Source organism: Choloepus didactylus (assembly GCF_015220235.1).
Source record: "Choloepus didactylus isolate mChoDid1 chromosome 25 unlocalized genomic scaffold, mChoDid1.pri SUPER_25_unloc1, whole genome shotgun sequence".
NCBI classification, from domain to species: domain Eukaryota; kingdom Metazoa; phylum Chordata; class Mammalia; order Pilosa; family Megalonychidae; genus Choloepus; species Choloepus didactylus.
Window position 1 is genome coordinate 4,042,638 of NW_023637606.1, and position 23,725 is coordinate 4,066,362.

At 62.3% G+C, this 23,725-nt stretch overlaps 2 protein-coding genes across 5 annotated transcripts in view; both read left to right on the plus strand.

Moving 5' to 3' along the window:
- KDM4B (lysine demethylase 4B) overlaps positions 1 to 23,725 on the plus strand; it is a 161,986-nt gene that overhangs the window by 113,919 nt on the left and 24,342 nt on the right. For all 4 annotated transcript variants that reach the window (XM_037824047.1, XM_037824048.1, XM_037824049.1 and 1 more), the window contains 3 exons: positions 14,392 to 14,588; positions 21,225 to 21,326; positions 21,621 to 21,790. In XM_037824047.1, coding sequence (XP_037679975.1) covers positions 14,392 to 14,588; positions 21,225 to 21,326; positions 21,621 to 21,790 — 469 coding nt within the window. The remainder of the gene's footprint in view (positions 1 to 14,391; positions 14,589 to 21,224; positions 21,327 to 21,620; positions 21,791 to 23,725) is intronic.
- On the plus strand, positions 9,530 to 13,610 carry LOC119525368. Its single transcript, XM_037824052.1, has 2 exons — positions 9,530 to 12,229; positions 13,206 to 13,610. The coding sequence occupies exons 1-2, from the start codon at positions 11,709 to 11,711 to the stop codon at positions 13,447 to 13,449; spliced, it is 765 nt and encodes a 254-aa protein (XP_037679980.1). The 5' UTR covers positions 9,530 to 11,708; the 3' UTR covers positions 13,450 to 13,610.

Genomic DNA, 23,725 nt, shown 5'->3' on the forward strand with positions numbered 1-23,725 from the left:
ACAGAGCGGGGGATGTTTCAAGCCGTGTGCATGGCCGGGAGCCGGGGTGCGCTCAGCTGGTTTTCCACCAGCTGTCCCTGCGCTGCCTGCGGAGCGCTCAGCCCCCCTGGGGAAACCTCCCGCTCTCAAGAGGCGCCCCAGCGGGAAGGGGCCCTGCCCAGTTTCCGTCTTGCTTCTGGGGGAGTGGGAGCGCGCCGAGGGGTCCCCCCGGGATGCCCTGTGTCTGGAGATGGCCGGCTCGGTACCCCCCACCTCCCTGCTCCTGGGCAGGCCCCAGCCTGGTGCACATTGAGCTAATAATTGTGTAAAATGTGAACGTGATTGTTTTTGTTGCTTCTAAGAACTGTTTGTTCCTTCTGCTGGCTGATGCCGCCGCCTGCTCTGGGTGATGAGGCAGAAGCCCGAGCAGAAGGGGATGGGCGGGGGCCGAGGGGGCCGCAGCAGCAGAGCCAGGGCCCACAGCTGCCACCTCCCCCTGCACCTCCCTGGCCCCCTGATGTATGGCGACGCGGGGCCAGGCACGCCGTGTTGGCAGTAAATCGCCATGTGAAATACGTTTCCCCTTTGGGTCCTTCTCCCAGGTCTCCCCTGTCCCCGTGTCCCTGGTGGATGCCTTCAGACTTGTTCCCGCCTGTGAGCTCGGGGTATTTTAAAGCACGAGGCGTCGGGAGGGCCGCCTGGTTCCCGCAGGTGGGGTGTGTGGCCCAGAGAAGCTGGAGGAAGGCGGAATTGAACAGTCTCACTTGGAGGGGGTGGCCGCTGGGGCAGCGGGCTATGGGCTGGGGTCCCGGCTCTGCCTGCTCCAGCCCCTCAGCCACACCAGCCCCCCATCAGCAGGCCCCTCCGCTCCCAGTGGTGCCCTGGTTATCTCAGCCGAGTTGTCGCCTGGGATCCCTGCCGGCCCAAGGAGGCTGAGGGGAGCAGTGGCTGATCCCGCACCCCCCTGCCTTGATGACCCTTGACCCTGGGTCAGGCCATGACTCGGGGAGCTCAGGGGTGCTGCAGAGCAGGATCGGGAGATGGACCTAGTGCAGGGTCCCTACTTCCCTGCTCTGCAACCTGGGGCAGGGCAGCCCTGCTGTGCCTCGGTTTCCCCTGTGCAGTGGTGGTCTCACCCCATGGGGCTGTCAGATGTGCTTCATGAAAGCACGCGGGGCGCTGTGCTCATCATCGTCGTTATGTGTAGTGGTCGTCACCTGACTGGCCGGGCCGTCGCTCCGTGGGCAGGGGCCACCGGGAGCCTGGGTATCACCCGGCTGTGCTGCAGCCCCTCCAGGGCAGGTGCAGGAGGAGGAGCGTGTGGAGCACCTCGCAAAGCCACCGAAGAATTTGTGTAAGTCCCTGGCCTCCGGCTGGGCTGGCAAGAGTTAGGGGCAGTGTGTGCCCCAGTGTGCGAGCAGCACCAGCTGCCAGCCTGAGAGGGGAGCAGCCCAGGCGTCCATCGACGGATGAATGAGAACCAAGCTGTGTTCTTTCCGCTCGGGGCGGGGGGCTCGGCTGCCAGAAGGGACGCAGGGCTGGACGCGCCCGCATGCGGGAGGCCCTCGGGACGTGCCGTCGGGTGAGAGCAGCCGGACACAGGAGGACAGCTCTGGTGACTCCACTGATGAGCTGCGCGGAGCAGCCCCAGGCCCTGAGACGGGAGCCGGTTGGTGGTCTCCAGGGGCCAGGCTGAGGGGCAAGGGGGCGACTGCTGGCGGGCTGGGGGTTGTATTTCAGGGGTGACAGAAACATTTTGGAACTAGATAGAGGCAGTGGTTGAGAATACAGTGGATGTTCTAAATGCCACTGAATTGCTCATTTCAAAATGGTTAATTTTACGTTCGGTGCATTTGTCTTTGAGAAATTTTTTCAAAATTGTGGGGAGCAGGGCTGTGCCTGGCCGTCAGGGGCCCCTGACCTTGCCCAGCCCTGGTGATGCAGCTTGCGCTGCGGGGGGGCTTTCCCACGGCCCAGGACCGGGGCAGCCTGGGAAACTGTCGCCTAATTGTCTTGTTTATGGAGCGCCGCGGAGTGCTTCCAGTGGATTTCCTAATGAACTGGTTTGTTACTGAGTCTCTCACCGCACGCTGGTAATTATATCAGAAACGGGGGGCCGGCGCATCCTTCCGGCGCCTTCTCTGAGCCGGCCTCTGTCAGGGACAGGCAGGTGCCGTGTGGGCTGAGGGCCTCGGACCACGGGGTCCCCACCCCCAGACTGTGGCTGCCGTAGCGCGTGGCTGCCAGGCCCTGTTCCGGTGCCGGGGGGTAGACCAGGAGGCACAGCAGGGCCACGTGGAGGGGCCGGGCCGCCTTTGCCTGGCAGCCGGAGAAGGTTTCTGGGAGGAAGGAGTTTTGAGCTGGAGCCGGGACACCACCCCAGGGAGAACTGGGGGAAGAGCGTCCCAGGCCAGGGAGTGGAGAGCGCAAAGCCCCTGAGTCCACTCAGCTCCGGGCAGAGCCATGAGCTCAGGTTTTTGTGGTGTGTGGAGGAAGGCGCTATGGCGTTTTGGCCAGGGGGGTGGCGTTGTCCTGTGGGCTGCCGCGTGAGAGTGGACGGTGGGCTGGCCAGGGCAGTGGGGAGATGTGGGGTGGCTTGGATGAGTGGTGGCCCTGGGGTGGGGAAGGAGGGGGCAGGCTGGGCCTGTGGCTTAGGGAGGACAGATGTGGGGGTCCTGGTTTGGGCTCAAGCTGCTGGGCGGATGGCGCCGTTCACTGAGCAGAGCAGGGTGGGGAGGTGCCCGCCGTTGGGCTGCACTAAGATGAGGCGCCGCGGACAGCCGGCCCCATGTGGCGATTTAAATGTAGATTAGTGAACATCAAATAAGATGAACCTTCTGCTCCTCAGTCCAGACCCCGCTTAGGTGCTCACTAACAGCCTCATGCGCCAGGGGCCTCCGTCGGGGATGTGCAGACAGAGGATGCTCCTGTCCAGGTGGGACGTCCCGTCAGGCAGCGGAGGGTCGTGGGGTCTGGAGCTCGGGGAGCCGGGGCCGTGGTAGGGACAGCGAGGCCGGAGTCGCTCCCCAGGCAGCTGGAGGAGGATCCCCCACCGCTCCCCGGCTCCGCCCCTCCTTCCCTGGCATGGCTCTGTGCCCGCTCCGGCCAGCTCTGTCCTCGTTCGGGGCCCGGTTCCTGGTGGCCGGGCGGGAGTCAGTGCTGCCACGTCAGCGAGGATCTGGAGGGTCCCTGTGGGCAGATGATTCTACTGAAACACACGTAACAATTTTCTCTTAAGGGCAGCAGCTACATCTCTTTTCACTGTTAGATGAGGAATTCTATTATCTGTTCAGCCTTTTTAAAAAAAGACGGCCTCTGACCCAGGCTCTGTGCAGTTTAAATCAGGAAACACGGCGAAGACCCCCCAGGCTGCTGGGCAGCCTGGCCTCGGTGCTCAGCCGGTTGTTTCAGGGGCTGCACGGCCCTCCTAAGACCACCTGGAACAGCCCGCGTAGCTGTGGGGTGCAGTGGGGGACTCTGGCACTCCTCTCAATTGCGTTTGGTCCCTATCAGGGCCGCCCTATCCTGGCCGCTCCCCACCTCCACCTGGGCTCCAGCCGTGAGGACCCCTGCGCAGCTTCTGACCTGGGGGCCCTGGGGATGGCTGGTTGCCCCCTGACTGATGCAGAATTGAGGGCATGTGTGTGCACGTTCCCCTAGTTGTCAGATTCCCATGTGGGTCCCCAGCCAGTGAAGAGTGAGGAACCCCAGACCCCCCAGCCTCTGGCAGGCAGTGGGGGCAGAAGTGTGTGCCCCCTCACCCCCCAAGTCCCACGAGGGCAGCTGCCCAGGGGCTGCGGAGACGGCTGGTCCGCAAGGAGCTCTTTGGGAGTGGTACAGGATGCTTCTGGAGACCCTCCAGCCTGGCTGTGCAGCACGGTGAATTTTCACTCCCCAAGCCCATCCCCACCCTGACTTTGGCACCACAGACCAGTCCTGCCTTAACGGGGAGCTGCGTCCTGTCCTCTCGGCTCGGGGGGCCCTGCGGGGTGGCGCAGACGGTGCGTTTTGCTTCCGTTCCATGGGACGGCTGTGCGCGTGGATCACGGGGACCGGGTCCCCTCTCTCTGTCTCTCTCCCTCCATCTCTCTGTGTGCCTCAGCAGCTGGAAGGAAGCTGAAGGGAAGCCTGTGTGACTAGATAACCCTGGAAGGGAGGAGAATCTGGGTGGTTTTCCACTGAAATCTGTTAAAAGAGGGTGCACCTGCAACCCATGTGCTGGTGACACATATGAAGTGAGTAGAGTCATGGAGGGGGCACCCTGTGGATCCAGGTCCGGGAACCCCCCAAAAGGCCTGCGTGCCCGGTGGGCCGGGCCGCCCAGCAGCACACCGCAGCTGTGTAAAAGGATGCGGTGGCACCTTCAGTTCTGATGTCTGGAGCATCTTCCAGAATACATCCTGGGAAAAAGGGAGGGCGTAACACGGTCAGTCCAGACCCGTTGCTTCTAGAAAAAACCGAGAACGCTGGTATTGTTGGCGTGTACAGAGTAGCTCTGTTAGGGGGTGTGAGGAGGGGAGACACGGGTTTGAGGGGGCGTTCACTGCCTTCCCTTCCGTTCCATAGTCCTGCACCACAGGAAGTAGCTCTTCCACAGTCTGTCACCTCGGGTTCTCCAAGCAGGAGGCAGTGGGTGCGCGGTGAGGGTGTCTCCAGCCACCCTGGGTCCCAGGGGTGCCCCGGAATTCTTGAGGCTCTGGCTGTTTGGGGGCCTCAAGAGCAGCTGGGATTTGTGAGGCTCCACAGAAGATTCTGTCCTGTCTTCTCCCCTGAGCCTGAGGAGAGGGCACGGGGGTCCCAGAGGGAGGCCTCAGCGGTCGTGGTGGATGCCCTGCCTGGCTGGTGACCTGCAGAGCCGTCACATGCTGGCCCCCCAGGCCGGCTCAGGGCCTGCCGCGTCGTGTGTGTGCGGGGCAGGCTCAGCGGGGGCTCAGCAGATGGGGAGGGGCTTCCTGCCGCGACAGGGTGTCAAAGCACGGTCTGGGATTCAACGTGTTCTTTATTTTTTGTGTATCACAAAACCAGGTTACATGGTTTCAGTCGTCTTGCCTGGGATTCCTGGGTCTCACCAGGAGCACTCTGGCAGAGCAGCGGCCCCGGGACTCAGACTCGGAGAAGCCGCCTCGCCGCTGGTGACCGCTGGCACCTGCCCCATTCCCGGGAGGGGCAGTGGGCGGGCAGGCGGCTCTGACCGCGCGGGCTGGTGCTGCGGGCGGGCCCTGCGCCGCGGCTACGCTACCCCCTTTGATGCCCCGCACGGTGCCAGGTGCTCTCCCGCTTCCCGAGAAGTCTTTTTATTACAAGTTCCTCACTTGCGTCCCGCTCGTCTCCGTGGGCACGACGCGGTCTCCCAGGGAAACGCGGGGTGGCCTTCCCAGCAGGGGGGTTAATGCTGGCTCTCCTTTCGGCAACAAATGCTGGCGGAGGAGAGCCCGGCCCGGGGGGACAGAGCCTGCTGCGTTGTGGCTGTGTCCGAGCGGAGGTGCTGGGGCGTGTGCGTGCGTGCAGGGGTGGGTTGCAGGCCGCTGGAAAGCCCTCTCACCTCCTTTTTTTAAACGCTGCGCTGCCCTCATTGAGGACACGTCTTTCGGGGTCTTCTTGACAAGAGGGAAGCGGCAGTGGTTTTCTGAGACTGTGGGAATGTTGGCGTTTGTACCGTTTTTGCAGCTGACCTGTAGTTTGAAGTGATTTCAAAGTAAAAAGGTTACAAGAAAAAATACCTGGGGAACAAAAAAGGGCAGAAAATGAAATAAAATGAAAAGCCCAACTCAGCAGAAAGGCGGAGTGGCGAGGCCGCGGAACCCTCCGGAACCCGTGGCTGTGGCTGCTGGTGGCTGCGTGGTTGGGGTGGGGCCGGCGTGGGAGGCCCTTTTCCCCCAGAACGGGGGGCCTCACCTCCTCACCCCCATGTGCTCCACGGGCGCCCCTCTGGCTCCTGACGGAGCTGTGCGGCCTGTACCTGCCCTTCCGGAAGCTCGCCGAGCCCTGTCCCGCACGCTCCCAAGTTCCCCAGGGATGTACGTGCCGGGGGCGCGGTCAGAGGGTCTCTCTTCAGCCCCTGGACGTTCCTTACATGGGGCCCGTTTAATCCGGAGGCTCAGGACTCTGTGAAACATGTCCTCAGTTGTTTCCTCGGTGACATTCTCTTTGTCTCTCTTCTCTGCATTTCAAACTCATTTGTTTATCTTGCCCCTGTTTCCCGCTTCGTCTTTTTGGCCCGTTCTCTGGGGGAGCCCCTCAACTTTGCGGGCCGGTCCTTCTCTGCTCAGGGTTTTTGGTTTGGGTTTTGTTTTGTTTTCATTTCTGTACTTGTCCTCTGGATGTTCCTGGTTTTGTTTTGTTTTGTTTTAATGTGGTTTTATTGAGATGTATTCACACACATACAAACCATCCAAAGTGTGCAATCAGTGGCTTACGGAATCATCACAGAGCATAGTACGTTCCTTTTTAATAGGCTGGGTTTTGTGATTTAATACAACCCCACGATCAATGTTAGAACATTTTCATTTCTCCAGAAAAGAAATAAAAGTGAAAAAGAAAACCCAAATCCTCCCATACCCCTTATCCCCCCTGTAATTAACCCCTAGTGTTGGTGTGGTACATTTGTTACTGCTGATGAAAGAGTGTTAAAATATTACCAGTAACTCTAGCCCATAGTTTGCAATAGGAACATTTTTTCCCATATACCCCTTTTTAATTAACTCCTTGCAGTAGTGTCTACATTTGTTTTAGTTCATGAAAGAACTCTTTTGTATTTGTACAGTTAATCACAGACATTGTCTACCACAAAGTTCACCATATTATACATCCCCGTGTCTTAACCTCCAGCTTTCCTTCTGGTGACGTACATAACTCTAAACTTTCCCTTCCCATCACACTCATGCCGTTCAGGTCTGTTAATTATTCTCACAGTGACGTGCCAGTGCACCCCATCCATTTCCAAATGTTTACATTCAATCTAGTTAAATAGTCTATCCATAGTAAGAAACCATTCCTCATTCTCTAGCCTCATTCTATATCCTCGTAAGCCATATTCTGTGTTTTATGTCTATGTCTTTACACATTGTCACTAGTTCATGTCAGTGAGATCATTCAGTGTTTGTCCTTTTGTTTCTGGCTTATTTCACTCAGTATAATGTTGCCGGGGTTCATCCGTGTTATCGTGTACTTCAGAACTTCGTTCCTTCTTAGAGCTGAATAATATTCCATCCTCTGTATATACTACATTTTGTTTCTCCATTCATTGGTTGATGGACACTTGGGTTGTTTCCATCACTCGGCAATTGTGAATAATGCTCCTGTGAACATCAGAGTGTAAGAGATTCCTTTTTAATGGGCTTGGTTTCATGATTTAATATCTTCTCTTATTTTTGAGGATGTAATGATAGTTCTAAGATATTTTGGAAAATGCCTTTTCTGTCCTCTATTTCTTTCCAGTCATGTTTTTCTGTTTCTTTTGATCTCCACACCTCACAGTAGGGTCTTTGCCTCAGTTTCCAACCCTGGGCAGTTGTAAAATGATTCAGATTGGGGGACGAGGGGGCCGGGGGCAGCTCCGAAGGCTGGTGAAGTTCCCCAGCGTCAGCGTCGTCTCTGGGCCTTTTCTCTCGAGCTGGCCCATTGCACAGGGAAGAGCTTCCCAGCCCTCACCCCACCCCCAGTTCAGGAGTGGGCCCACACCCCCTACCATGCCTGCCATTCCTGGTCCTGACGGCCCCTTTGCTTGGCCTTTCCAGAAGGTGAGCCCCCAACTTTTGCTGGTGGGCAGGGAGGGGTCAATTGCCAGGGCAAGAGATGGAGGCCTTGGCGTCTCCCCCAACAGCCCCCAGCCCGGCGCCAGAGGACCTTGGGAGGACATGGGGGTGGGGGGTGTTGGCTGAGATCTCGGGGCTCGGCTGTGCCTGCTCTGGGACTCAGCTTCTCGGGAGGCCTGAGCTCAAACCCCCGTCTGCCACTCGCCCATCCCAGTGCAGCGCTGGGCCTCCCTTCCTGCTCCCCGACCTGGCTGGGGTGTCCTTTGAGAAGCCCCCTTTACTGTGGGGCTCAAGGAAAAGACCTTGGAGGCGTGTCCCCAGCCCCCCGTCTTCAGCCGGCAGCGGACACCCCTAGGTCCAGGGCCGTGAGCCTCGGTGTTTTCCTTGTTTTCATACAATTTATTTTCCTTGTTTTTACAGCTTGGCTGTTCTAGCCGGCAGTGAGGGGTGTGGGGTGGTTCAGGGGCTGAGGAGGTGGCTAGGACCTTTGCAGGGCCTCCTGGAGGGGGGCGTCACCAAGAGGAGCGGGCAGCGTGGAGCTGGGTTGGGCCTGGGAGGGAGGTGTGGGGGCAGGGGCACTGGACGGGGCCGGGGTGGCCTCAGGGCCCTGCTCCCAGGAGCCAGCAGTGTGGGGACAGGGCGGCCCGACGTCAGGGAGGCCACCTGCCCTGTCACCCATGGGCATGGCACCGACCTGCCAGCTGGGGCGCTCCTGGCGTTCACCCCTGCCACTGTCGCCTGCCACGTACTCCCTGTCCCGTGAGGCCGGCTGCACTCTGCTTCCCAAGGCCTCGCTGAACGGAGACCCGGGAGCACTGGAGAAGCCACCGAGAAAGTGCCACAGAAGCGTGGAGGAGTGAGCTCCCCGCACATTTCCTGGGCGTTAGTATCGAGTCCAACAAACAGGTTCAATTTATTTTGATCTGAAGTTTCTAGAGAGTGACGGGGGGTGCAGAAGCTGTTGCTTCCTGTATAGCCCTGCCTGGTGCCGTCCCCGCCCTTGTCGTGGGCGTTTGGTGCATTGTCAGGGCTGAGCGAGGCGGCCCTGCTCTGGGGCTGCCCCTGCAGGGACTGGGTGCGCAGAGCGGACGGTGGTGCGCTGGCCGGCCTTGGTGTTCAGTGAGAGGCACCCCCAGCTGAGGCCCGTGGGAGCCGAGCGTGCCTTCAAGCCCTGCTTCCCGCTCTCCGGGCACCCCTGGCATCCCCTCGTCCAGCAGGGCCTGCGCCCACGGCTGCCGATTCGGGGCGGGCACACGGAGAGCAGCCCACGTGCCTGATCCTGCTGGCGTTCTGATTTTTATACTCTGGAATGGAGAAATCAGTTTGTCTCTGCTTTGGGCCCTGTCTAGGTGATCAGAGGCAAAGCACAGCCCTCCCTACATCCTCGTTTTCCTGGGGACTCATCCAGCAAATGGGGCCTTCTGATGCTCTGTCTCCCGGGCTCTGCGGTTCAGCCTCTGGGTGCCGAGGGGCTGAGGTGCTCGGATCAGATTCCAGGGCCCGTGACCCGATGGCTGCACGTCTTGTCGTTTGTCAAGCCACTGGCCGTGCACTTGCTGACCTCGTGACCCTTGGCCGTTTTATGGGCTGTAACAGGATCGGATCACCGGCGAGTCACAGAAGCTCCACGTTGGGGGCACATGTGTGACCAGAGCAGGGACGAGGGGAAGGGGAAGGGGCAGCCGGAGTTTCTACTCCATGAGGCTCAGCCACCTGTCCCAACTCCCACCCTCCCCACCTGGGCTCGTCGTGGGGTGGGCCTTGTGCAGATTTGGGGCTTGTGGGGGGGGCCTGGCTGGCAAAGTCACGGACGTCCAGACCTGCCCCTGATGGGGCTCATCACCCGAGGGTGACCAGGATGCGGGTGCAGAGGACCTTCCCTGGGATGCTTCCCTGGTCCGGAAGCTTCCGGTCACTGCTGAACGGGCGGCTGGAGGCTGGCACCATCTGTGGCCGGCCAGCGGGGCCAGAGGAGGTGAGCGCCCACTCCAGCCACAGGGCACAGGGCCTGGCCGAGCTGGTGCCAGGATGCGAGGGCCGTGCAGGAGAGCTCCGCAGGGCTGGGTGCTCCTTCTGGGCAGTCGGGGGCCACGGGCCGCCATGGGCTCGGCCTCCCCGCGTGCTCGGGCCCTCGGCCGTCGGTGCCCGCTGGTTCTGCTCCCTGGGGGCGGGGCAGCCTTCCACGGCAGGGCCACAGGGATTCCGACTTGTTTCTTCAGAGGGGACGGCAGTTCACACGTGGCGGATGGCACTGTTTTTGAGCCAGAAGCGTGAAACTGTCTTGCTGTGGGTTTTTACGGCTGTGATTGCAGAATCGAATCTAAGATCAGGGCCCTTTTTTTTTTTTAAGCATCCAAAACCTTGGGAACTTAAAGACCCTTAAAACAAGCTTTCAACTCTGGCCCAATTTGGAATCTTAAAAGGATTGTTTGCACCCACGCTCTGGTTTAATTGAGTCTGTTGGGTAGTGTCACTTGTCATTAGGGTCTCATTTGTAGGTGTCCCTTCGCGGCTCAGCAGACGTTCTTGTTTGGGGTGTAGCACGCCGAAACTGAATTCTGTAAGAGACTGGATACCCCTTCCACCACTGCCACTAAAAACAGAGAAAAGGAAACCTGCCTGCAAGGCCGTGTGTTTTCCGTCTCCCACACAGGCCCTGGCGGGCTCTGAGGGTGGGTGAGGGCCTGGCTCCCGCGATGCCGTTTCGGGGACGTGGATTCCTCTGTCTCCCCGTTGATGGGCGTCTCAGTGTGTTAGAGAGGAATCTAGGGCAGCCAGGCAGGGGGTGTGGCGTCTGGGCTGGGGGTGGCGCCGGCTCGGCCCTGCCAGGCAGGCCCTCCTGTGCCCCAGGAGCCGTGTGCCGGTTCCCGAGCCCCGGGCGAGGAAGTGCAGCGGGAACCGGCATCGCCAAGGATCCGGGGCCTCCATCCTGGGACCAGGAGCCGTGTGCCGGTTCCCGAGCCCCGGGCGAGGAAGTGCAGCGGGAACCGGCATCGCCAAGGATCCGGGGCCTCCATCCTGGGACCAGGAGTCGGGTGCTGGGCCCTGCTGGGCCGTGCGTGGTGCCTGCTCCGCAGAAACGGAGACGGCTGCGCGTTTTCACACCAGCGTGTCTGTGCTTGACCACGTGGGTCCCCTGGGAGGAGCCCCCTGGGGTCCTGAGACCACCAGTTACACCGTAAAAACTACTTCGTGACTTAACCGAGCAGTCGGCAAGCGTTCTCCGTGAAGGACCAGGGAGTGGCGGTTTTCATCCCTGCCCACCGGACGTCTCTCGCCACCACTCACGCGGCACAAGAGCAGCCACCGACGATGGCAGTGCCTGGCCTGGCTGTGTCCCCGTAGAATTTTATTCACAAAAACGGGACGGCCGTGGCTCGCCGAGCCGTGACTCGGATGGTCCACCTGACCAACGGAGAGATGTAGGGACGTGAGCAGCTCCAAGATTGTCTAATTCCACCATCGAGGGAGCCTGGCTGGCGTTGGGAGCCATGTCTTTGTCGTCTTCTCAGGATGTGCCTCATAAGTGGGAACTCACTGTCTTCGCCGCTGTGCGTTTGGTAATTCTTCAGATCCCGGGTCCAGCAAGAGAACGTTTCTGTCATTTAAATGATCCTCGAAACCAAATCTCACCAGCACACGCCGAGCCCTCACGCGGACCCGCGTTTGTTTCATCAGCCCCTGGGCACCGATCAGCGTGGTTAGAGGGTGGTTGTTTTTTTGAGGGTCTGGGGTGCATCTCTCGGTAACGAAGCAGACACCCCGTCTTTGTCTGGGTTATTCCTTCCTTTGGCAGCTCCGAAGAGGGGGGAGGCCCAGGAGCACATTCCACTTGAGGCTCAGGAGGGCCGCACGAGTCTTCTGGAACCTTCTCCCCGCCCGACCGTGGGCGTTTGCTGGTCGTGCTGAGGCCCCTGCCCTCAGATCTCTGGGCCCCTTCTCTTCTCCTTCGGGGGTCTTGGTTGGGGGGAGCGGATGCTTCTCCCCCTGCCTGCAGGGGCGTCAGACAGCCTCGTGCTCCTGTGTGCGGCGAGCTCCATGACGGACACTCGGCCGGCTGGTGACTGCATCACGGGCAGCTCTGATGAGCCGCGCTCTTGGGGCTCTCAGGCCTCTCCATGGGGCGCTGTCAGGGAGACGCTCCTGCCCACAACCGTCGGGGGCGACAGGGATGCCCCCAGCCCTCCCCTAACCCGGGGCTCTTCGCTCTGCTCTCAGGCCAGCGTCACATGGGGCCACAATGAGAGCTCAGCGCCAGGCCTCCCCAACCCCAGGGGCTGGGGACTCTGGGATGGGAGGCTGACCCCATCTGTCTCTGCTGCCCCTGCCAGCCGCCCACTGCCTGGCACTTGCAGAATTGCCAGCCGCCTGCCCCCAGCTGGAGAGGATCTGAGCAGGCACCCCCCGCCTGGGCTGCGGCCTCATTACCCAGCCGTGCTCGGAGCTCTGTGGAGCGGGGAGGATGCAGCACACGGAGCTGGCGGCTCCCAGCATGGGTATGTGGGGCCCTGGGGCCTGCTCAGGCCTGCAGGGGGCCACTCGGACTCCCTCCTCTCCCCACGTGTGCCTGCTTCTTCCATCAGAAACTAATGACACGGCCCCACTCCCCTCCGAGAGAGCATTCCCTGCTGGCGGGGGCGGGCTGAGCTGGGGAGCAGGAATTGAGAGCAGGCAGAAGCTGTTAGCTTTGGTTAGTCCAGCCCATCTCTGCCAAAGCACGGCTCCCAGGAGGGCTGGGGGCTGGGGGCTGGGGGGCAGGTGGGAGGGGGAGGACCCAGTCCAGGGCCTGGTTGATGAAAACAAAGAGGGCCATTTTGTGCTGGCCACGTTCCCCTGTCCTGGTCGGGGGCGGCTGTCGGGGGATAGAGGGGTGTGGGGGCAGGAGGGGGCGGCCCCATGGAGCTGAGCAGTGGGAGCTGCTGGAGCCGCGGCCGGAGAGGCCTTGTAAGGAGACACCAGCTCTGTCTGCCTTCGTGGCTCTCTCCAGGCTGGTGGCGGGCAGCCATGGCACTGGCCCCCCACCAGCTCAGCTGCTCGGCCTGCGGGGGGACTGTGGGCACGGAATGAATCCACAAGGCCCCCGGACCATACCTTCCTCTCGGGTGCCCCCCAATCCCTGCCCCCCATGAGAATAAACAGAACCCACCACACGCCAGAGCTCGTCGGGAGATGCCAGTGCGCACGGTCCAGCCACTGGCCCCCCTGCCGGGCCACAGAGGGGTGTGAGTCGGGGGGCCAGGGAGGGGGACAGGCCGCTCCCTCCTGGTGGGCGGCTCACGCCGGGGCGAGGGCCGCACGTCCCCTCCACGGGCACACGTGGGTATTTACTTAAGGAAAAGCAATCGCGAAGCCACTCAACACAATCCCTTCAGCGAGGTTGACAGGGACGCCGGGAAGCCCACGAGCAGGCCCCATCTGTGCTCCCCCCACTCTGCAGACAAACTGCACCGCCAGCCTCTCTGTCCCTCGCAGTTTCTCATTCGATGGATTGAGTTTGCCGGGAATCGCGGGCCGTAAATACTCCCTCCCGCTCGGCGTAGCGGGGTCAGCACCGTCCCCACCTTGGAGTCTGAAATCCTGCAGAAGGCACCGTGCTGCGTGGGGACAGGGGTGTCGCCGGGCTGAACTGGGCGCTGGAGCTGCAGGCAGGGCGCAGGGCGCTCTTCTCAGCTCTCCCACCCGCCCCTCCCCAGCAGCCACGGATTTGGGGCTGTGAGAATCCGGTGTTCCCGTGGAGGGAAGTCCGGAAGGCTGCCCGGGCACTCGGAAGGCCATTCGACTCAAGTGAAAAGGCGGTGGAGAGCAGGCGGCTGGAAGCAGCGGGGAGTTGTGCATTCATGTGCATTTAGGGCAGAAAACCTTCCCGACGGGAGGGGCTGAGCGGCTCCGAGTGGGCGCTGGGGGTGGGATCAACGGGGTGGGCTGCCCCTCTGCCCCGCCTGGGAGTCCCGAGAGGGTCCCCACTCTGCTCAGTGTCCCTGGGTCGGCACGTGGAGGTGGGGCCGTCACCGTCTCCAGGGGTGGGGTGGGCACGTGGGCCGTGGCACCGGAGCCCTGACCTGTCCCCAGGCCTCTGCACAGCCTCCGGCTGCCCCCACTTCCAGGAGTCTAAGCCGGGGGTCGCCAACCCAGCCCACCACCTGCGTTTGTCAATAAAGTTTTATCAGCACTCGGCTGGGCCCGCTCGTGGTCGTCTTCCTGTCTGTGGCCACTTACGCGTGACAATGGCTGAGCTGAGGCGTTGGGTGGAGACGGTGTGGCCCTCCCAGCCGGGAGTGGTCACTCTGGGCCTGTACGGACGCCGTTTGCCAGCCCTGCCCATGGCCCTCCCTCCCTCCTCCCCGCCGTGGGGTGTTTCTCTGGTCTGACCTGGGGGCGGGCACCGGGCTGGGGGAGGCTTCGTGTGGACTGAGGCCCTTGGGGCATCCTCGGGGGAGGGCCACACTCTCACTTTTCTCAAACAGTGGGTGTTGGCGGCTGTGACGCCATCAGGCGGGGGGCTAGGGGGTGTGTACACCTCGGAAAAGCTCTGCAGCAGCCTCGCTCTTTACCTGTGAACAGGAGGGGCCTCCCCTGTCTCGGGGTCGACTCCGCAGTGCGGCCGTGGGCAGGGTGGGGAGCCGCCGGGCTCAGTGGCCTGTCCCCTGACCCCTCGCAGTGCACCTGCCGCAAGGACATGGTGAAGATCTCCATGGACGTCTTCGTGCGCATCCTGCAGCCCGAGCGCTACGAGCTGTGGAAGCAGGGCAAGGACCTCACGGCGCTGGACCACACGCGGCCCACGGCCCTGAGCAGCCCCGAGCTCAGCAGCTGGAGCGCCTCCCGCGTCGCGCTCAAGGCCCGGCTGCTGCGCAGGTGAGTGGGGCTGGGGGCAGGCGGGGGGCGCGGGCTCCGGCCTCTCCTGCTCGCTCGCTCCTGTCTCTGAAGCAGAGTGTCCCGACCCAGTGGCCGCGAGGCAGGCGTCTCCTCTGCCCTCACGCAGGCCCCTCCGACCCCACCTTCCAGGCTGCCAGGAGCAGGTCAACCCTGCGTCCCCAGCCCTTCTCGCCCGGAGAACTTGCCCAGTTTCCCCGGCGTCCTTCTCGTGCCGTCTGCCAGCTCCCGGGGCGCGAGAGCCTTGCCCTCTGCCCAGTCGGGGCCGTTCGCACCTGCACTTGGCTCCAGGGGTGCAGCCGCTGTTCCAGGCCTCCCCTCCCACCATGCAGACCCTTCCCCTCCCCGCGCCCTCCGCAAAGGCACGTCCGGAGGGGCAGAGCGGGCGGGACGGCCTGTGGGCAGCAGGTTGCCCTGTCGAGTGACCAGGCAGCGGCTCCCATGGCCTCGATGTGAGCTCGGTCTCCGCTTCGCCCTTTCTCTGGGAAGGGTCCAGGTTTTCAGGCGTCCGAGGCTTCTCACAGCCTCTTTCCTGGTGCCCGGAACGTTCCGCGTGTCCTCACTGAGCCCCAAGGGTGAGCTCGGAGCAGGAGGACGGCCAAGGCCAGGGGCTGGCACGTTCCTTCCACCGTGAGTCAGAGAGTGGGTGTCTTAGGCTTCGCGGGCCGGACATTGCTGGGTGGCGAGGACAGATGGGCGCAGCCATGTCCCGATGACGCTTCAGTTACGGACGCCGGCCTGCTCTCGTGTCGTTTTCACATGCCACAATAAATTATCCTTCTCTTTAGTTTTCTCAACTGTTGAAAACTGTAGAACCCACCAGAGCGGGAGGGCTGAACCAAGCCAGACAGCGGTGACTCTGGCCCGTGGGCCGCTTTGCCGACCACTGCATCCAGGCCGTCCCCTTTGCTTTGTGCGGTAGTTGCTTCCACTTCTTGTTGCCCTGTCCTGGCTGACGGCGGCGGTGCCTCCCCAGGGCAGGGGAAGGAGGGCTGTGGGCTGATGGGCGAGGGGCGGGCACTGGTTTGACCAGATCCTTCCGTGGCCGTGCTTCCTGGGGCAGCACACCTCCAGCCTGCAGAAACATGCTGGAGCTCAGTTCTTTCCGTGTGAAGTGATCCGCCCAGTCCGGAACCTTCTCCCCAGACTCGGTCGCCCTTGTTTTTGACACGTCCCTCCGTGAGTCCCTGAACCTCGGGCCCTCTTGGCCGCAGCCATGTCTGTTTTCCCCGCCCCGTGTCCCCCTCTTGGGGAGTGTTCCGCCAGCTCAGGAGTGTCCCCACATTCATTCCTGACAGCCTGCCGGAAGGTGAGCTTTGCTTTTCTGGTTTCTTTCATTATCTTTCCTTCTGACTTCCTGCCGGTTCTTCACGAAAAGCCACTTCTCATCTGCGGCTGCTCCTGGCTGCTCCCAGCCCCGGGGCGCCCCGGCCTGGCGTTTGCCTGATGGCTAAGTGATCGGGGCTCAGGCTAATTGGTCAGCAGAGAGGATTGCCCATAACCAGGTGCTGCATTCCAGAAACGGGACGGGATTAACGGGTGTCCAAGGAGCTGCGCGTAGGGGAGGCAGACCCAGCACCTGCTACCTGTGCCCACCCCGGACGGACCCACCTTTGAGCTGAGGAAGGGACTTGCCAGGACACATCCCCACATCCCTGTGCCCTGTCCTTGCCTCCACCCCCCGTGCATCACGCCCTGTTCCTCCCTGGGGTGCCCTTGCCCGTCCCCCTCCCTGCCTGCCTGGGGAGCCAGAAGCTCCGACAGTGGGGCTGAATGAGTTACTTCGTGTTCCCAATGTAATTTCCTTTAATCCTCTAGATCGTAAATGAGGCTTAACAGGGGTTTTCCTCTGGGAAGGCTGGTGAGCGACTCGCATTGAAAAGCTGGGCGCCGAGGCTGTCCTCCCCCCGCCCGAGGGCACCGGGTCTCCAGGCCCCCCTTGCTGTTCCTCAGCCTCCCCCACGCAGCAGAGGCCTTGTTTCTGGGGGCAGGCGCAGCAGATCTGGCTCTGTACCCCCGGACCAGCGTCTCTCAGCCAGAACACTGCTGACATCAGGGCTGGGGTGTTCTCTGGGGTGGGGGCGTCCTGGGCACTGGGGGGTGGGGTGCTGAGCAGCCTCCCTGGGCTCCCCCACCGTCAGTGCCAGGAGCTCCCCCTTTGTGCCACCACAGACGTCCCCCAACATCACCAAGTGTCCGTCAGACCAGGGCGTGGTGCTGGGTGGGCTCCGTGCCCTCCCCTCCTGGCACCCGGCTGCAGGCCCTCGCCTCCGGCTTTGGGGCGCTGCGGTCTCTCCCTGGCCCTGCTCGGGGCCCAGCCTTCCCGCCCCAGTGCCCCGCACAGCTGCACCCCTGGTGTCTGCTGTCAGAGGGAAGCCTGGAGCGTGGCTCCTCAGGGCAGGGGTGGCACACTCGGCCCCCGTTCCCCGCCTCTCCACGCGTTTGCTTCCCGCGACTAAATCCTCTCTGGTGAACTGACCTCCCCTTCGTTAGAGCCGCTTGTGTCTGCCTTCGGGGAAATGGGGTGCAGGGCCGAGACCCCTCCTCACTGGCGCCCCCAGGCTGCTGGGGCCTTGGGTGTGCTGCCCAGGCAGCGTCTTGGCGCCGCCCATCCTCGTGCTTCTCCAGATGCGCCCGTCTCCTGTCCCGCTGCCGGGGTGCGAGGGGACACAGACGCAGTGGCTTCTCCACCTGCTCGGCCTCCCCTCCCAGGGCACCCTGGGAGCCGCCCCTGCCACCCTTCAGAGATGGGAAGACGAGGCGCAGCGTTGCTCGCACCCCAACCCCGCGGTGCCTCCCGAGCCTCCCCGGGTCCTGCTGCTGGGTCTCCCAGTGAGCTGCAGCCCTGCCCGGCCCTGGGCCTGTGCTAGGCCCCCCACGCCTCTGACCCCACTCACTGTCCTGGTGCACTTCTGGCCCTTTCCCCAGATGGCTCCGACCGACCACGCGGCCGCCAGCCCCTGCTGCTCCCCGCGGAGCCAACTAAGTGCTACTTTCACTGCTTCCCCCAGAGCGTCGTCTCCGTTCCTGGAAGGTCAAACATCTTTTAAAGATGCAGATGAGCGTGTCACTGGGGTGGTGAGTGCCAGGAGGAAAGAAGGGCCGGGGGCACGGTGGGCGCAGCCTTGGGAAAGCTCCCGGCCTCCTCCTGAGCCGGATTCCGCAGCAGCCCTGAGCTCCCTGTGTGGGGAGGGGTCCTGGCGGTCAGCCCACCCCAGAGGAACTGACAGCCCCGTCCTGGGGTGCTGGTGGGCAGTGGGCTCTGCACCACCGCCTCCAGGCCCAGGTCTCCTGCCGCCGAGAGCAAAGGACGCCTGCTGCCGTCTTTAAAGCACGAGTGCGGTGATCCGTGCTGGGTCCCAGCCGGGGGTTTGTGTAGATTTACTCGGGCGACTTCCAGTTAAGCCTGGCAGGTGAAGTGCACATTTGTCTCCTCTCTCCCGAAAAGGCCACATAAAAGAGCAACGGAGATCAGGAAATGGGACGGCAGCACCTGAGCGGTGGCAGCAGGCTTAAAAGAGACCCAACCTGGCAGATCAGCCCCCCTGGCAGGAACCCGGAAGGCCAGGGACCTGCGTCAGGAGGGGCTGCCAGGCACAGGTGTCTCCCCGGCCCCCGAGGCTAACCCCCACCCCGCCTCACCCAGCAGGGTTGAGCCTGGGCAGGAGGGAGGGAGGTGTCTCCCGAAGCCAAGGCCCCTGGAGGCCCGACTCACCACCTCCGAGGCTGGGCAGGGTGGGGGCCCCTCTCCAGAGAGGCAGAACGTCCCAGCGGAACAGATCCGGGGATCCTGATATCGGGCTCTTAACCGCACACACAGCTGTCAGCAAGCATCTCTGCACCTTGTGCAAAAGGAAAAATAGCCACAGGTCCCCAGACCCACCGCTGAGATGACGCCAATGTCAAACACAAGGTCTAAAACCAGGAAGAAACTCCCAGGAGAGAGAATGCAGCAAGCAGAAGAAAACTTTCAGCGATTACCCTCCGGGGGGGAGATGATTGTGCATTTTTGGAAGAACCATCTGGGGTTACAAAAAAGGAAACGTTTAGGGAAGAGATGGCTCTTGGACATTGAGCAATGACAGCAAAGAAAATACAGCAGATGGGTTAGAAGACAGCCAAGGAGCTCCCCGAGTGTGAAACAGAAAGATCACATCGCAAGATAGGAAAGAGAAAGTGGGCGGCACTCAGTGCAGGGAATCCAGTATCCAGATAGGAGTTCCAGAAAGAGAGGAAGGAAAATTCCTCAGAACCTGAAGAATTTCATTTCCAGACTTAAAAGCCTGGCACAGTGGATGAAAGTTACCCACACCGTGGCAAGGCGCTGTGGAATTTCACAACCCTTGGGTTAAACCGAAGATCCCAGAAGCTTCTGGAGCGAATACATCAACATAAAGAACTAAAGAGCAAGGGACCCTAATGGCGGGAGGTTTATCAGTCGTAAGGCTATAAAGTGCAAGACAAAGGACAGGCCTCTGAAATCAGAAGAGAAATAATTTCCCACCTGGAAGTGTGTCCCCAGCCCAGTGTGCGAGGGGAGGAAAGAGCGTTCTAGACACACAGAGTCTCCACTTTGCCTCCTTTTTGAGGAAGCTGTTGGGGGGATGCACTCCCCCTAATCAAGGGTGTAAAGCGAGGCAGATGTGGGATCCGGGGAACGGGAGCTGAGCCCAGAGTGGCCACGCAAGTCCTGGCTGAGCCACCGAGCGGCCGCCGGCCCCAGGAGCAGCGTGGAGGCCAGAGAGTGTGAGATCCATGAAAAGGCAATGTTCAAAAGAAGGGGCGGCCGCTGACTCCAGCGGAGCGGGCACAGAGTGTGCTCGAAGGCGCTCCGGGGCCTGTGGGTGAGTGCGATTCACAGAGCCGTAAGAAGTTGGCGTTGGCCGTCGTTGGACCCGGCGATGGCGGCAGATGGGGGGGCACGGGCAGGAGGCCGGAGGGAAGCGGACACGTGCAGAAGGCAGCCCAGAGCGGAAATGGCAACCGAGGCAGCAGTGGGGCGGATCACCATTGGGGGGGTGCCAAGGGCCACCCCCAGCCCTGCTGGCAGATCAGTCACAGTTCTTTCCTCTGGGTTTCCACAGAATGGGTGTTTCTTTGCACACGACGTGCGACTTGCTTTGCACCCCACGTGGGAGGGCCTGGCCGGCTTTGTGTGTCTGCACAGAGCTCCACACGGCCCCCCACTGGGGATACCAGCTCCAGAGGTTTGGAGCTGGGCCCTGGGGGGACCCCAGAGAGGCTGTGGTGTGAGGACCGTGGGGACACTCCTGGTGTGCTCTCAGTGGGGAGCGGGGTGGCTGGTTGGGATGGGGGTGAAGTGGGGTGAGGTGGGCCCCAGGATGGGAGAGTTGGAGGGTGGGGGCTGGGGAGCCACAGGCACCCGCTGTGCCCGAGGCCAGGTGAGTTGGCCAGCCGAGGATGCTCTGGTAGGGGTAGGGGGGGGTGGGGGACGGATGGTGCCAGAAGCCGGCTGCACTCGGACGGAGTTCCAGGCTTTGTGCTCTGAGCCTGATGCACGGGGGGTGGGGGGGCTCTCCCAAACCCGGCCACATGGAGCTTGTGTCCACCTGAGCCGTGGGGGGCCCCACTGTGGGGGAGCATCCCCAGAAGGCCGTGCCTGCCCCAGACCCCGAGTCCCCCAGCTCCCGTGTCCCCTTCCTGAGCCCGCCCCATCCCCACCTCCCACTGCTGACCCCTGGACCAACAGGGGCGTCCTCTGCCCTGGTCACTCACCTGGCCGGGCCCTGTTCCCCCGCCCTGCACCCCGGCGATGCCCCATGCGCCCATGTGCTATCGGACACCGTCCTCGCCGCACTGTGCTTCCTGTCCCTGGAGTGCCCCCCATCCTGCATTCCATCTCTGGTCGTCTTCAGGGGCTCATTGTGCAGACACCAAGAGACATCTGGGGCCTGGGGTGGCCGAGCAGCCATCAGCCAAGGGCCAGCCCCAGGAGAGAAGTGGAGAGAAGTGGGGCTAAGTGGGGAGTGGGGACGAGCGTGAAGGGCCCTGAAAGGAGCCGCCAGGGCCAGGACACGGCCTGCGCAGGGTCGTGGTCCTCCCAGTTGACGGGAAGGAGGGCGGCCCCCTGGTAGGCCTTGGCCTCTCGGGGGCGGTTGGGGCTCTGGGCTAGTGCTCAGCGGGGCCTCCCCAGGCTCCCCTGGGGGCCGCTCTCTCTGGACCCGAGGACGCGGCCCTTCGCTGTGCACGGAGGGTCTGCCCGGCTCCCCTTCAGTGGCAGGGGAGGAAGGCCGCCCGGTGGGGCACCCGCAGCCGCCAGGGGGGCTTTGGGGAGCTGCACGTCCTCCTCAGTGAGGAAGCAGCTCCTGCGGCCAGCCTGGAAGGGGGGCCCTCCCTCCCCGTGTCCCCACATCCACAGCTTTTTCTTTCTTCCTTTCATCCCTGCTCCCTCCACCCAGCTCCCTCTGTCGCACGTTTTCACACTAATGATTGTGCAGGCCTCACAATGGGTCCCTCCCGCGGGGCGGCCCTGTGCCGGGGCTCGGGCTGGGGGTCACTGGGGCCAGTGGAGGGGGACCCCTGTCAGCAGTGGGGGCAGAGTGGGCCCGGGGCGCCCGGCAAGGCCAGAGAGAAACGCCCCGAAATTTACCTTTCTAGACAAATCGGTCTGAAGGAAAGCAGACACTGGAAAAAGACTGAGGAGGACAGAAAACCAAATCTAGAAAGGAAGAAAGAGCAGACCAAAAAGCCCGGGCTGCCGTAAGTTGGTTCCTTGTTCTGTCTGTTGGCGGGCATCGTCTCAGGCCGCTGTCCCAGTCCCCTGCCATCCCCCACCCAGCCATCCCCCACCCAGCCATCCCCGTCCCCTCCATCCCCGTCCAGTCTCCAGCCTCCCTGCCCCCACCACAGCTGCCTTTGCTCCTGGGGACTGCAATTCCCAACAGGGCCTCCCCCTGCCCACCTGCCTCGGCTGCCTTTGGGGGGTCTTTGCTGTGCTGATGGTACACACAGACCAGGGGTCTGCACCCTTCATCCTTTCGCGTCTCTCCCTAGGTCCCACAGGAAACGGAGCCAGCCCAAGAAGCCCAAGCCAGAGGACTCGAAGGCCCTGGGTGAGGGTGCAGCCATGGTGGCCCCCCTGGAGGAGGCGGTGCTGGAGGTGGACCCCGAGGAGGAGGAGGAGGAGCTGCTGTCGCAGGGCCAGGAGGCAGAGGGGGCCGAAGGTCAGTCGGGGGGCCAGGGGCCAGTGTCCACTGCAGAGCCCATGCAGCCTGAGCCACGGAGCCCCCAGCCCTCTAGGAATCCCATTTGGGCACTTTCCTGGCAGGTTGGGGGTTTTCTGAAAATGTACCTTATGGGGTGGGGGCTGCAGAAAGCCCTCCCCTCCGGAAGCGAGCAGAGCGTGCCGCTGGCCATGTCCTGAGCAAGAACAGCTCGCTGCTGTGGCCCAGTGGGCTCGGCCTGCACGGGGCCAGGCTCCTGCCCCCACCCCTTTCTCCGAGCACGGGAGACGGAAAACACAGTGGGGGGCTGGGTGATACGGGGGCGCAGGCCGCCCTCTCTCCCAGCACTGTGGACCGTGCACTTGCCGTTCTCTGGGGCAGGCGGGACGAGGGCTTGCCGTGGCTCGTCTCTCCCCGGGTGAAGCCAGGGCTCTCCGTGCTGCGGTGCTGCCCGGCCGGGAGAGCGAGCCGGGGCGCCTGCGGACACATCCTGGCCTCGTGCCCTGCGCACCGCGCGGCCAAGTTCAGCTGGGGAAGGTGCCCTGCGCGTGCTTTCAGGGCGCCACCTTCCGCAGCGATGCCTTTCCTTTCTCGTGACCAGCCTGCCCTTTCCTGATCTGCGGCTTCAGCTCCCCCAGCGTTCTGCTCACTCGAGGCTTCTCTTTGGTCCTAGAGAAGAGAGCCCTTCCCGTGCCAGCCGGGGGACCAGGGCACGTGCGGGTCATGTCAGCCAGGCCCCCGCCCAGCCTCGGGCTCCACCGGCAGTGAGGGCTCAGCCAGGTCAGGGACCCCCGTGTTTCTCCAGAGGGTTCTGCCTCGCTCCTCCAGTTCCCCTCCTTGAGGCCAGCTCTTGGCACTTCTGGGCTGAAACGGCTGTTTTTCTTGGGTTTGTAAGTTCCTGGGACACCCCATTGCTGGTTTCGGGGTAAAGGGCCTCCAGGGGTGCCATCCTGAGACGTGGCCACGCTCCTGCTGCCGACGTGTGAGTCCCCCGCACCCCTGAGGGTGAGGGTCCCAGCCCTGCAGCTGAGGGTCCCAGGCAGGCCCCACCGAGGAGGTGAGCAGGTGCAGAGGCCTGTGGGGAACCAGCACGCCGGCCCGGCCTCGGCAAGCCCACGGCTGGCAGCAGCTTGGCGGGGAGTGGTGGGCACAGCTCCATCAATCAGGGCCAGGAGCAGGCGAGGGTCCGAGGCCACAACGTGCAGTATGAGGCCATGTGCTTGGAATGGAAAAGGATTGTCGTTATTTGCACATAGACCCGGCTGCTGATGCTGGAAAAGCACACAAAGCTGTAAACAAATAACCGAGGCACGAAGGGATGTAGGAGAGCTGCCGTTACCAGCTGGTGTACAAAAGCCGAGTCCTTTTCTCTCATACAAGCCGTTAACAGAAAATAGGATTTCTAAAATGTCATTTATAGTAACAGCAGCCCCAAGTAATGTACTTTGGAAGAAACCCAACAAAAACCTAAGACCTTCAAGAAGAAAATTCGGAACTTTGTCGAACGACAGGAAAGGAGAGCCGTCTCTGCAGACCCGCGTCCCCTGCCCTGGGCTGGTTCACTCAAGTGAAGTCACAGCGTCCCCCCAAGCTGCCCCTGGGTTCAGCACAGTCAGGGTCCCCACAGGGCCTTCGTGGTTGTTGAAGCTCTGCCAAGCTGGCCTGAGTGCACGTGGGGGGAGAAAGATCCAGAACGCCGGCCTGAGGGGAGGCGGGGGTGCCCCAGCGGGCATCACGCCTGTCGGAAGGACGGGGCAGCACCTGCTGGTGGCCCTGCCAGCATGAGCTCAGCCCTCCCAGGGATCCTGCCAGTCCCCGCTGGGGGGTGCAGACCCCGTCCCTGTCTGCAGCTCAGGGGACGGAAGGTTGTGGGGGCAGAGCAGGGCCGTAGCCCAGGAGGGCCACGTGGCACCTGACTCCCTGCTCCTGACGTGG

Bases quoted from the DNA above. Each gene is read 5' to 3' on its own strand.
- LOC119525368 (XM_037824052.1), top strand. From the start codon at position 11,709: ATGCTTCTCCCCCTGCCTGCAGGGGCGTCAGACAGCCTCGTGCTCCTG. The intron at 12,230-13,205 runs GTATGTGGGGCC...TGTCCCTCGCAG, and splicing joins GCTGGCGGCTCCCAGCATGG to TTTCTCATTCGATGGATTGA.